General features: G+C 62.3%; 1 protein-coding gene across 2 annotated transcripts in view; it reads left to right on the forward strand.

Annotated features, from left to right (window-relative positions):
• The window catches only part of COQ8A (coenzyme Q8A), a 41,796-nt gene that overhangs the window by 17,014 nt on the left and 11,056 nt on the right, over positions 1–13,726 (forward strand). For both annotated transcript variants that reach the window (XM_078441193.2, XM_081791831.1), the window contains exons 2-4: positions 4,518–4,702; positions 6,970–7,374; positions 7,625–7,691. In XM_078441193.2, the coding sequence (XP_078297319.2) occupies positions 4,526–4,702; positions 6,970–7,374; positions 7,625–7,691 (649 nt within the window). In that variant the 5' untranslated portion in view covers positions 4,518–4,525. The remainder of the gene's footprint in view (positions 1–4,517; positions 4,703–6,969; positions 7,375–7,624; positions 7,692–13,726) is intronic.

Raw genomic sequence — 13,726 nt, forward strand, 5'->3', positions numbered from 1 at the left:
TCTGTGCAGCTTACTTTGGGGTCCACATACCAGCCACCCCGAGGCTTCGGGACAGCTCAGGGCGGTTTGAGGCCAGCGGGGGTGTGTGCCGCTCACGCCACGCTTTAGAGCCCCGAAGGGGTCCGGCACTGGCTTGGGGAGCCCCCACCCTGTCTCCGGCCCGCTGTCCCTTCGAGAGGAGAGACGAGTGACAGATGGCGAGTTCTGGCTCCGAGGGGGGGCTTGGGGTGTGTACGAGACCCTCCCGGCAGTACATCCCCGCGTGCAGGTCCCGCGTGGAAACGTGCCTTCGTCTGCTTTACGGCTGTCGGGATCGCCTGTTCGATTCACCTTTTCCCCTGCTGGCGCGTCTTGTTCTGTCTGGCCAGGTAGGCATCGCCTTGTGGTGTTCTTTAGTTTTGGAGGCTGGATTCGAGGGTCCCCACTCCCTGGCAATTCCCGGCGGACGTGTGGGAACACCCGAGGCTGTTCTCCACCGTGAATGAGCGAGTGTCCCAAAAGCCGCGGGGGAAGGTCAGAGGGTGAAGGGTCGGTAGGAGAATCCTCGGAGCTTGAGGGCCCCAGGTTCAGGGAAACTGCCTGTGTTTCTTCAGCCTCTGTCCCTGGGGGTGCTGAGCTGCGTCTATTCGTGTTCCTTCTCTCTTTAGATAATAGTCTATTTACTTCCTGTAATTTGCTAAATTAGTTTAGCACGTGGGGACCAGAAAAGCGTCTCCTACTGAAGAGGGATGAATTAGCAAGTGTCAGCGGCCGTGGCGGAGCTGGGACCCCGTGTCCCTGCTCCTAGGACCGTCTCTGCTGGTCAGCGGCCTCCTCCGCGCCCGACCCTCGTGTGTCAGCCTCAGTTGGTCTCTGTGCCCCTCATGGGAGTGCCTGCACGGCACCTGGCTGTAAGCGCCCGGGGCAGGGCAGGCTCACCTGGGGCCTGCAGGGACTAGCCCAGAGCGCTGGGAGCACACCTTCCTGAACGTGCGATGGAGAACTAAATGCCTTTTTGTTCTGGCGCTGGTCCCTAGCGGGCACCCCGAAGGGGAGTGCCGCCCCGCCCCGCCACTGCTGCCTCCGTCTGCCCACCCGGCACTTTGGCTGCCCCTTCCTCGGGGGAGAGGCCCTCTGGGGCACCTGCCAGGTAGGCAGAGAGCCGGCCGCTCCTTGCTACGTCCCTTCTGGGCGAAGTCAGAAACCCCTCTGGAGCCTGGTGGGCTGAGGGCTCCCGTACTTGCAGATGGAATCCTGGTGCAGATGAGGCCTTAATTGGTGTATTAAACATGTTTGGCGGCTTTTGCTTTTATTTATTATCGTGATGAAAACGCCTCCTGGTGTAGCTGGTTCTTGTGCTGGTTCTTGAGGTTGGGTGGGGGGGAGATTGCAGCACATTCCGGGTCCCTGAATTCTGAGTCACGTTGGGATTCTGGTGCCTGAGATCCATGAGACCCACTTTTTAGAAACCAGAAGGTGAGAAAAGTTCTGGAAAGATCATTCTTTTTCCTCACTGCCCGTGGAGAGTAGACACTGCAAAGCTTCCGTGGTGTGGAGTAGGGTGTGACCGGCTCACTTTGGGAGCGGCGGGGGGGTGGGGGTTGGGGGCAGCCCCTGCATGTTAAATAAATATATTTGTCAGAGCAGCCTCGGGCCTGGGCTGCGTGTTTGAAATCCGCATCCACTTGTGCATCTGCTCACAGATGAGCGTGTGGACTTGAGAAAAGCAGGCTTTGCACCACAGCGAGCAGGAAGCTTGTGTCTCTGTGGTGGTATCTCCACCCCGATGGGGCCTGCTGGCCAGGTGCACGCACCTGGCACCCATCGGGACCGCCCTGGGGACGAGGGCGCTGCCGTTTGCACCGGGAGAAGGCACAGCCAGTCCTTTCTAATGTGTACTGTTCCTAGATGACTTTGTTTTCCTTTTTTGAAGGTAGGTTGTGTGGGACTAATAATGTTAGGAAAATACTGGAAGAGACCCTGGTTACTTACTCCTACCTCCCAAAGGCGGGAATTTAAACATTTTTGGTCAATTTATGTAACATTTTTTCCTTAGGAATTGTTTTTAATGCGTCATTGTGCAGTCGGTGCAGTCCTGGCCCTTTGGGGGGGCCGTGAGGACCGGGCTCCAGGGGACCCCAGGCCTGTGTCTGCAGCGCGCAAGGCTGGACGTGGCCTTTCCAGTTTGAGCCTCCGTCGGTGCGGTGGGCCAGTCAGCCAGCGCAGGGCAGACCTGCCCCCTATCACTTCTCAGCTCTGCTCCAGAGAAGCTGTCGTTCGTGCTTATGACTTGGATGAATCAGGCGGAAGTAATTTTCAGCCTGGAAATGAAGTCTGAATTAAATAGGTCTTAGGAGGGTCTGTGGAAGATACGGTATCAGCAGACAAGGTGAGGTTTTGGAATCATCGGAGTCTCTGTCCGTGGGAGGCTCTGCTTTGGTATCTGGAGGTGAGCGAGGTATAGGCCTGTTTGGGGGTGCCCTTGGGGCAGTGGGGTACGGTGGATTCCCTGGGGACACCCGCAGGGGTCCTTCTGAACAGATGTGGCTCAGGCCTGGCCTCCATCCACCGTTATGGGTCCCTAACTCTCCTTCGGAAACTTTTCCTCTCACTGGGGGCTCCCCCATACGGGATGGTGACTCAGGTGTGGCCGTGTGTGTCGGGGCTGGGGCCAGGGGGCTGGCAGTTTGAGAGCCAGCACCGGCCACGTGAGCTCTCCCCACGCCTGGACATTTGGTCTGTGGGACTCACCCTTGTTTGTTCCCATAAAGAGCAGGATCCCACCAGAGCCTGGGGTGTGAAATGGTGGCAGATGATGGGCCCGGCTAGCCCCTCCCCTTTGTCTCTCCCAAGGGTGTGGTCACCTTCCAGAAACCTCCTTGTCTTTGATGAGGGTGTAGGCAGCCCATTTGTGTTGGAGCAGGGCCCTGTCCCTGAGAGGGTGCCTTGGAGCCAGCAGGGCGGCTGTTTGGGGAGGCGGTGTGGTGTGGTGGGCACAGAGCAGAGGAGGGCCAGGGTCGGACTCCAGGGCCACCACTCGGGACACCATGCAGGGTAGTTAACTTCCCTGGCTTTGGTTTTCTCCTCTGTGAAATAGGCAGTAATGCGTGTGTCACCGGGTTGTTGACAAAGAATTGGAAGAGACCGAGTGTGGAGAGCCCCCGGTCCGGTGCCTGGCGGCTGCTGTCCGTGAAGGTGGCAGGAGGGCAGGTCGTAGCAGGGCGGCTCCGCGGTCCAGGCTCCTGTGCGTTCGTGGGTTCCTCTGGCGGTCACTGCGGTTCTCCTTCCAGATACACGTAGCCGTAGCCTTCCCACGCTCAGGGGAAGGCGCGTCCCTGCGGAACTCCCCGCGGGGGTGGGGGGCAGCCAGCCGCCAGGCCCCAGAGCCGTGGCCGACTCCCTGGTGGGTGCTCTCACCCGACCTTCCCTGTCCGTGCTCTCCTGTGAGAGCCCGTGGGCGTCTGTCCACGCTTCCCTGGGAGAGCCCGCGGGCGTCTGTGCGCCCGGCCCCGCGTACCGGTGCGTCTGGCCCTTCCCAGCTCCTCGTGTTTGTTCGAGCAGGGCCCCCTGGCCTCTCCTCTCCCGGTTCCCATCTTCTCTCCGAGACTCCTTGCTGGTGCCAGATCCTCCTGGCCGGGCCAGAGTGCTCCTCGGTTGCTTGTCTGAGGCCCCCTGCTGCCCCTTTCCTCTTGGTGGCTCTTCCTCAGCCCCAGTGTGTTACCAGGACCCTCTCCTACCCCCGCCCCGGCACGCAGCCCCTCCGGGCTTTAAGAAGTACTCGGGTGATTGAGAGCACGTGCCCCTTGTGAAGCACCACCGGGGACGGGGACCCTGACCAGCATTACACACGTTTTACACTGTGTCCGAGTGGAGAAAGGAGAGTAGTGCGGGCCCACATGAGGGGGCCGTGTCACACATGAGGGGGCCGTGTCACACGGGAGTCCCGCCCACGGTGCGCTTTACTGGCTGTGCCCTGCTTCTCAGGGTCCCCTGGATGGACCGCCCTGGGGCCTGGACCGCAGGCCGTGGCTTGGTGAAGAGTCCAGGCTGAGGGTGGGGAGGGGGCAGCCCCTGAGGGCTTGGGTCGGGCGCCCCGGGCCCTACGGGGAGGCGCTTTGGGGGCGGACGCTGCCTCCCCAGCCTCGTGTGGGTCCAGAGGACCGAGCACTGGACTGAATCTGTGTGTCCGGCTTCAAGTCCCAGTGGTGCCACTCGGTGGGGCAAGTCACTCGGCTCCTTCGTGCCTTCTGCGTCTCACGGGGTGGCTGTGGGGTCCCCAGCCCCGCCTCCACAGAGCCTTTCACTCTGCCCAGGGCCGGGCCAGTGCGGGGTCGGGGGTCACCCAGAGCCGGCCTCGAGCCCCGGCCCTCGCTCGCTCTCTCCCCTCCGGCAGCCTGGATCGGGGGTGGGGGTGGAGTGTCACGTGCAAGAACCAAACCCCCCGTGGCCTCTGCCAGAGTGCGGGGTGGAGTTGCCCTGTGGGAGGGTGACCCTGGGGGCAGTGTGGAGCACCCCCCGACCGGCCCGCTCTCTTCCAGCCCTGAGGATGACTGCCATGTTGGGGGACGCCATCATGCTGGTCAGAGGCCTTGCCAAGCTGGCCCAGGCGGCCGTGGAAACCCACCTGCAGCACCTGGGCCTCGGCGGGGAGCTGGTCCTGGCGGCCAGGGCCCTGCAGTCCACTGCCGCGGAGCAGATCGGCCTGGTCCTGGGCAAGGTGCAGGTAAGGGGGGGGGGGGCTGGGGGGTTGGGGTGGCTGGGAGCTCTCAGGGAGATGGGGGGGTGGCGGGGTGGCCAGCTCAGGTGACCGGCTGCGCTTCCGGGTGTGGTGGGGGCTCCCTGCGTGACTCATGCCCCCAGGTGGTTGCAGCTCAGGAAGCTTCACGGAGAGGGGAGAGCACCCGGGGACGGTGGCCCGCACACTCTAGTCAGACCCTGATTCACCGGCCCGCAGGCCCAGGCCCATCCTGAGGGGGCGCTAGTGCCCGCCCCCGCCCCCCGCCCCAGGCCTGCTTTCAGTTGCTGGGCAGAGGCCTTTTTAATTTTGGAAATTAGAAAAGTCACAAAGTGATTTCTTAAGGGAGGCAGTTTATGAGACCAAGCACCCTCTCCTGGTTTACCCGACTTTCATTAGTGCTTTTTTGGTGGGTCGGTTCTGGTGAAGAAGTGGGGGGAGCTGTGTGTCGTGCCGCAGTGTTGAGCTGTCACGTGGCTCCTCCCACCGCGCCAGCCGGGCCACAGCGGGGCCACAGCCGGGCCGGGCTTCCCTCCTCCATGTGTGGGGGACCCGCTCCGTCCCAGGTGCCAGCGGGCACAGCCCACCCCCCTCCTCCTCACCGTCCTGCCGTCCCATGTGCCCAGCCCAGAGACCTTTCTTGTGCAGGGGCACAGGCAAAACCGCGTGCGGGACAGGCGACCGTCCCCAGGGTTTGCGGCCGCAGAGCGCTGTCCACCGGGCCGGCACCTTGCAGGGCACCTAGACGTTCCTGGCGCCCGAGCGGATGGGGAGGCGGGTGTGTACGGCCGTGTGGGCCTGGAATTGGGCTGCAGAGGGGGCGCCCTGCCACCTCCGTCCATCCGTCCGTCTCTGTCGCATGGTTGTCTGGCCTTGCGGACAAAGGCCACTGCTGCTCCAAGCTGTGAGGCTGTCACAGCCCACAGGGCTTTGGTCGGGACTTTAGGATTCCCAGCCTCCAGCGGCATCCCTGGGGGTGGGGTGGGGGAGGTGTGGCGGTCCCACCACGGAGGGGACACCGAGCGAGGTGATGGCCCTCAGCGTGCTCCTGGTCTTTCCCGAAAACTCAGATGTCGGTGTCCCCTTGCCTCGGGGGGGCTGGCGGGCCGGGTAATCCAGAAATGCCTGACCCTCTAGTCCTTCAAGGGATTTGTTACCTTACTCGCTGAGCAGACACTCGGGGGAGAGTTACGGCACTTACGGCAGGAGGACGCCCCACTGCCGTGGCTCCCGTGAGCCTGCCCCGCCCCCTCCCCCTCCCCATCGGGCTTGCCTAGCACTGACAAGTGCTGTCTGGCGGTGGCAGGGTGGCCAGCGGGGCCAGCGATCCCCGCTCCGCCACAGGCCGGTCGCCGGGCCTTTACCAGATCAGTTCCGTTCTCCCGGGCTCAGTTTCCCATTTATGAAATGAGAGCGACGGCGTGATGGCCTGTCTCTCTCCTTCCCCGAGGGCACGGCTTCCGTCCTCAGACCCCTCTGTGTCCCGCAGGCTGAGGTGCAGCTTGGCGGCACCTGCAGGCACCCTGTGCGCCCCACACCCACCTCTGCGGCCTTGGGGCATCCCTCCGCGCCGTCCCCCAGGAGCCCGTGCTGTTCCCCGGCCTGTGGCCCACACAGCTCTGTGACTGTGTGCGGCCCTGTTTCCAGACGAGCAAGTAGCAGGGAGGGGTCAGGAGGCCTTCCAGGTCACTCAGGGTTCTGACGTAGGAAGAACCTGGGCCCGCAGCGTAGTCTCTGTGACCGCTGCGGGGAAAACGTGGCGCCTCCCTCCTTGCCTGCCCTGGACCCGCAGCTCCTGGGGACAGCGGCCAGCGCTGTCCTGGGGACAGAGGCCAAAAGCCTCTTAGAGGAACGGCCAGGCCGACTCGTGATGGCCGCGTCTGCGGCGAGATGCTGGCCGGGTGTGGCGGGTGGACGCCGTCCTTGCACGGCCCTCGCCAGTCTTTGGTTGGCCTTTTACTTCTCAGAGCTCTCCCCGTCCGCTGGCCTGGCCCATTCCCCAGAGCCCTGGGAGCCCCTCCTTAGCCCTGATTTACAGGCAAGGTGCCCGGCAGGTGCTGGGTGGCTGTGTGCCCACTCCCTGCCCCCCCCAGGTCCGCGGAGCGGAGCCTGTGTCTCCGGGCTTCCGGGCCAGGGAGGCTCGCCCCTGTGGAGCCGGCTGAGGCTGCTTCCCGGAGCGCAGTGTCCTGTGCGGGGGTGACACAGGGGAGCCTTGGGCTGGCCTCCTCCTCTCACTCCGCTTTTGTTTCCTGCAGGGTCAGGATCGGCGTGAAGAGCCATATGCCGAGGGCTTCGATGACCCGGAAGCAGAGTTCTCTGGGCCTCAGACTGCAGGGGCCCCCACGGACTTCTCTGCGGCCTCCTCCCCTGACCGGTCGCCGCCTCCACCCTGGGACCAGGCCAGCAGTGAGGGCCCAGCTCCTGCCTACGTTGCCAGCGGACCCTTTAGGGAAGCCGGGCTCCCGGGCCAGGTTGCCTCCCCTCTGGGCACAGTGACCGGGAGGCTCTTTGGAGACCCCAGAGACCCACTCTCTGCCACAGGCCTTCGGCGAAGGTTCTTCCACCAGGACCAGTCCCCCATGGGGGGCCTCACCGCCGAGGACATTGAGAAGGCCCGGCAGGCCAAGGCTCGCCCCGAGAGCAAGCCCCACAAGCAGATGGTGCGTCCCGGAGGGGCCCTCGGGTGGGGCTGGGGCGGCTGCCGTCCACGGTGGTGCCGGCGGCGGGCCCTCCTCCGGGGACACCCCTGGATGTCGTGCTCTGGAGTCTCCAGGAGCACAGAGGCCCCCTCTTGGTGGAGCGGCTGCCTTCGGGGGTGGAGGGGGTCTGGTGGGGGGCAGCGTGAAGCCCCGAAGGGGGTCCTGTCCCCGATCGCCAGTTCCGTGAGGTCTCTCTCCTTGCTCCCTCTAGCTCAGCGAGCGGGCTCGGGAGCGGAAGGTGCCAGTTACACGGATCGGGCGGCTGGCCAACTTTGGAGGTAAGGTGGCCGCGTGCCCCGTGCCACCTCACCTGCCCTGGCGTGCCAGCCCCGGCTGAGCGGGGCCACCGCGGGACCTGCGTGGAGGAGGAGGACGGTGGGGGCCACAGGGGTCCCGGGGAGGGCGTCGGCTCCTGCATTAGCTGCTCCTGGCCCTTTCCCTCGGGGGATGACCCAGTGACTGGATTCCCCCTGTCCCCGCTGTGCCATGAGCTGCTCGGGCCACGCCTGGGGACGGTATCTGCCGCATCTGCCACTCAGCCCCTCCACAAGTGGGGGCGGGGGGGGGGGTGCGGCTGGCGAGGAGAGGTTCCTCACGGGGCTGGTTAGTCCCGGCAGAGTGGTGTTTGCCCTGACCCGCCGTGCCTGCGGGTGTCGCGGGTGCTGTCGTGAGGCCTGTGGAGCCGGGAGCTCTGAGAGTAGTATTGCATCGGGTACACCTGCGCCGAGGGGACGGCCTTTCAGTGAAAGGTTATGGCGCTTGCACCTGCTCTGTGACCCCGTGCTGTCATCTCCAGTACTTCCTTCCTGACCCGGATGAGGGCTCGCTGCCGTGTGTCTGAGCCGTGCCCCGCTCGCTCCGTGCTTTGCTGGGCTTCTGGGTCTCCCTCCCGAGACTGTCCATCATCCACGCTGTTCTGTCTCTGCTGCCTCTTGTCCCGGAGATGCCGTCCTAGTTCTCCCTCGGGGTTGGCTCCGTGCTCCTGGAGGTGGACCCGCGTGTGGGCTCTCACACTGGCTGGCTGTCTTCCGAACGCGCAGAGCCCGCCGCCTTCACTGGATGGAAGTTTCTCCGTGGAAGCTTTCCTTCCATCGTTGCTGTCTTAAAATTTGGCATTTGCTGCTCCTTAGCTGCTCGGGGATCTGGCAGAGTATCGTCTGACTTTCAGGACAGAGTTATTGCTTTATTTCCTTTCGTGGGTTTGCGTTCAACCGGTGTTTCACGGAGCATGTGACTTCTGGGGGGCCGCTACCAGGGTGAGTTTGGGAGTCCCTGCCCTGGGGGCCTCCGGCGGTCCTTATTCCGCTGGAGACCCGGTGCGGCCCCTGTGTTGTAAGAGGCTGTTAGTCGGGGCGGGGCGGGCAGTGTTTGTTCCTACCGAAGTATTAAATGGGGCCCCTCGTCTCTCCCCACGAGTCTGAGGCCCGATCTGTCCCTGGTCGCTCTGTAGTCTTTCTCTCGAGCCCCCTTCCTGCCGCTCCAGATGGGGCTCGCCACAGAGGCTTCCTTTGACTGATGGGTTTTAGAGATGTGTGATCCTCTCGTGGGAGTCTTTGGGGGTGAGGGTAGTAGAGGGTCTGTTCGGGGAAAAGTGGTCAGAGTGAAGGGTGTGGCGGTAAATTAGAATGTGATGGAAGGCCATGAATGCCTGGTGAAAGAGGTCGAAGCCAGGCCCTCCTGGGTGGAGGGCAGAGAGGCAGCCTCGGTAAGACCGGGTGCGAGGCTCCCCTTGGGTGGGGGGCGGGTGGCCAGAGGCAGCCTGGGTTGAGGTGAGGTGAGGTTCAGGTCTTGGAAGGTGCTTTGTGCCATCAGAAGCCCCCGGAGCCCTCACTGACAGCCGCCGGGATCTGGAGCCGTCCTGGGTGTCCGAGTGCCAGAGGTTGGCCCACGGCTGTGATTCAGGGGGGCCCGTGTTGTTGCCCAGCACTCGGCAGCTCATGTTTTGGGCTTCGAGGGGGTAGGATGACAGCAGAGAGGGGCCGGGTCTGGGAGGAACGTGCCGTTCTGGCTCCAGAGGTGACTTCTGGGCCTCCTCCCTCCCCGGGACGCGTTCACGCTGTGCGTTTCGACCCTTCAGTGGGCGTGACGTGAACTTCGTGGGTCAGGCCCAACATTTGAAAAACAAGTAGAATGGAATTGAATAGAAGAGCGTCAGAATTAATGGCAGAGATTCTCAGAACCGTACGCGTTGCAAAAAGCCATATTGTCCAGAGGTACAAGCATCCTATTTGTGTGTGTTCCTCACTGGGTTGTGAGGTGTGTGGTTTCCTGATGGGCCATCGTCTGCCCAGATGGAAGTAACACTCCTCTTCTTTGTTTCTCTAGAAAGCACTTCCAACCTTCTTCCCCTCATGGGGCGACAGGTGGACCGACAGGTGTGGGAATGTTTTACAAGGGGACATGAAGGAAGTGGACTCCTATAGACCAGAAGGTCGGGTGCTCAGCTAGTGGAGGTGGAGGGCAGGGGCTGTGCCAGCCGTTCCGATGCCGAGATGGGGGTGGGCGTCCTGGGTCCAGGCCGGCTCTGGGGTATCATGGCTAAGATGTGGGCAGTAGGTCCTGGTAAAGAGTGATGATGGGAAAGATGGGTTCAGATACCGAATTTGGGGTCAGAACTGGGCTTTATGCCATTGTAATATCTGGGTTATAGTTCCAGCCCTGCTTCCTTGTGACCTAGGTTTTCCCTTCTATAAACTCGGGTTTTTTGTTTTCGTTTTTGTTTTTTTTAAGGAGGGGGATAGAAGAGGAGGTAGGGTAGGAGTCAAGTTTTTAGGAGAGGAGATCTGACCCAAAATAGTAAATAGGGGAAGGGGAACAGGAGAAAGCGTGGCTCAAGACCTCCCACACTTCAAGAGGGGTCACCAAGCTATGTTCCAGATTCTTTTCCTGGTGCAGAACATTTGTCAGAGATGCTATGGCTATTTTTATCTGTACAAAAAGTTTGTCAACAATAAAACCCCAAGAGAACATGGAGAAGGCAAACATTATACACAAACCAGGCCACCTAGAGATCACCCAGTCAGCTTTTCGTGAAGTCCTACAAAGATGGGAACTGGGGGGGGGGGGGCAGCGATTGGGGAGACAGGAGCCCAGGATCAGACACACATCACCCCCCTCCCCATGCGTTCTGCTGCATTTGCCCCGTCCCAGCTCAGTGGGGTAGGTTTGTGGTGATCTCACGGCTTGTAAGTGAAACCTTCTCTTCTCCTTTAGCTCCCATGGCCCCGGGCAGTGCTGCCGCAGGGCAAAGTGCCAGCTCTGGGCACCACAAGGGAGCCGTGGCTCATGGTCTCTCTGGAAGCCAATGAGAAAAGCCCAGAATTTATAAAGGTTAGGAAATTTAGCCTTTGCTTCATGTACCCGTTCCTGGGCGGCTCAAGATGGGTCCAGAGGGGGTGTTCTCAAACCTAGCCTTACCAACTCATGTTGTAAAAGTTTATTTTTGAGATAGCGTGAGCAGGGGAGGGGCAGAGAGAGGGGGACAGAGCGTCCGAAGCAGGCTCTGTGCTGATAGCAGAGAGCCCGATGAGGGGCTTGAACTCACAAACTGCGAGATCGTGACCTGAGCTGAGGTCAGATACTCAACTAACCGAGTCCCCCAGGTGCCCAACAACTCATCTTTTTAAACACACACCCACCCCTGCTGTGCGTGGGAGGCTCAGCCCAACCCACCGAAGGATCCATCTGGCATGTAAAGTGAGTCCCCTGCCCCGGGATTAGAAGCCTGAGCAGGAGTCCTTTATCACACATGTGGGCTAATTTGGCGTCAGCTGGTGCGGCCTCGCTAACCTTCTGGTACCGCCCTTTCCTGTTTAGACCCAGTTTCCAATCATCCGCTAGAAAGAGATCAAGTCATGGGGCCACGGAGTGAAATCCGAGTCTCCCCCGGAGCAGGGAAGGCGCAGGGGCTCCGGGAGGATCCTGGGGCAGAGACGCTGGCTCCAGTTGGCAAAACCGAGGTGGTTCATGGGCTACGCCCTTGAAACGGTGGTTCTCCCTGGTGATAAAGCAAAGTGTTCCTGCTGGGCAGACCCGGAGCTGTCCCCCACTCGCCCTTGACATTGCTCAGAACGCAGTGCAGAAAGGAGGCCCTCAGGGTAAAATGCACAAGAATATGACACCAGAATATCAATATCACGAGACGTTAAAATGCACAGGACCCGTCATCAGCACGCCGCTGGTGCAGCTGGCATCCAGGAGGAAGGGGGCCCATCGTGCCGTCTTCCAAGGGAGCGAACAGATCAAGCTCCAGCGGCCCAGAAGGGGGAGGGAGTCAGCTTAGGAGCCAGAGGAGACCAGATGTGGAGAGGCCCCGCCTCATACCCAATCCCCACCCCCCCCACCCCCCCCAGAGTGTGGTGGCTCATGGGTTGGGCCCGTGAGTCTGGTCTCACGCCTGATGTTTAACTGTGGCCTGGGAAAACTTGCTGTATCTCTTTTGAACGGGGAACAGCTCCTGTCCTGGCCACTTCCATAAACTGGAGGTCTGGGGGTAGAGACGCAGGGGGCACACGGGGAGCGATCCCCCCCCCCCCACCCCACCCCACCCTGGACCCTCACGAGCGCGTGGACAGCCTGGGTGGGGTTCATTTGCCTCCCCTTCCCTCCCCGACCCTGCCAGGAGGGAGGAGGGAGTGGTGGCCCCCCACCCACCCTGCCCCCACTTCCTCCACTCTGCCCGCTGCCACCCACTCCTCGGAACTTGGGGGTCACAGAAGGCTCGCCCTCCCCCCCTGTGGCTCCGACCTGGGAGCCGGGCAGGGCCGTGGGCCTCTTCTTCCTCCTCCCAAAAGGAGGCTGGCTGTCCCTGTGAGCCGGGGGCCTGTGGGGCCTTCAGGGGACACTAGGCTGCCACGTGGCTGATGCCCCGGCAGGAGTCTCTCTTCCTGGGCACGGGGGTCGCCCGTCTCCACGTGTTCTTTCCTCTGGGCGCCGCTCGCTGCCGCGCGGGACACACCGCTGGGGTCGGTGACCTGGACGGGATCCGGGCCCAGGGCGGAGTTCTCCAAGGTGAACGCCGCCGCCTCCCCCTCCTCCGGAGGCCCCTGGGTGTGTGGCCTGCCCTGCTGCACAGACACGTGCAGGGTTGGGGGCCGTGGGGCGGGGCCACGGACCGGAAGCCGAACCCAGGCCTGTGTGAACGACTTACATAGAGACGCCGCCCCTGCGCTGGTGTAGCCGCGGCTCCCCCGCCGCCGCCGCCGCCGCCGCCTCCGCCTGGCCACCTGCGCGCCGCTCTCCTGACGCGGAGCCCCTGGTGGTCGGCTGGGGCCCGACCTCGTGGGGTGCCTGCCGGCCGCAGAGGAGTCCGGGGGGGCCCCGCGAAGTAGGGGCCTGGCGATGACTGGGGTGGGGACGCTTCCATCTGCGGCTCGGCGTGCCGGTCAGTGTTGGGGATTCTGGTCATTTCTTCGGGCACTGCTTCGGCCCCGTTTCCGCCCTTGCTCCCCTCCTGGGGGCTCTCGTCACATGCGTGTTGGGTGTGTCAGGCTTCGCCACGCATGGCTCTTGCACTCTGTCCCGTCCTTCCCACCGTCTCCTTTCCAGTTTGGGCTCGAGGGGACTTGTCTTCCGGTCCCCGCCGCGGCCGTTGGGTGAGTGGGACGGAAGATCGCAGCAGACGGAGCAGGTGCCGAGGAGCTGATCCCGGCCACCCGGCCGAACGCCTCACGGTGTCGTGGCGGCCGCGGGCCTTGCCAGGACCTCCCAGGCGCCGCCAGGCAGAGGCGGGGAGGGCACCGAGGTGACAGGACACTCGGAGGGGACAAAACGCGAAGCAGCAGGAAGAAATAAGGGGGACGTGGGGAGGCGATTGTGAAATAGGGTCTAGAAAACAGATGTGAGGACAAGACAGTGGGGCAGGAGCCAGGAGCAGCCGGAAGGGACCCTGGGGAAGCCTTCCATTTTTAGAAGGTAAAAGGTTAAGGAACTGCGAGTCCCAGATAAATACTTGCTTTAAAGAACAGTTCGCGAGGCTTCATCGGGTTTGTTAAGACGAAGGTAATGGGCGCCCACTTGGCTCAGTCGGTGGAGGTGACTCCTGAACTCGGGGTCGTGAGTTCGACCCCCACATTGGGTGCAGAGGAAAAAAAAAAAAAGTCTTGAGGTACGGAAAAGGGTCAAGGGTCGAGGGCACCGTGGGACTCGTGTGTCCGTTTGTCCCTCGTGCTTAAGTTGCCACGTGATTCCCCTTGTCCACACGTGTTTCTGCTATTGGTTGCAGGACTCTCTTGCCGTTAGAACACTGGGCCGCGTGTCAGTCAGAAAACAACATACTGAAAAAAGAGAGGTGCGGCCACGAGAGAGTGTCCTG

This window comes from Panthera onca, chromosome F1, assembly GCF_046562875.1.
Source record: "Panthera onca isolate mPanOnc1 chromosome F1, mPanOnc1 haplotype 2, whole genome shotgun sequence".
In the NCBI taxonomy this organism is placed as follows: Eukaryota; Metazoa; Chordata; class Mammalia; order Carnivora; family Felidae; genus Panthera; species Panthera onca.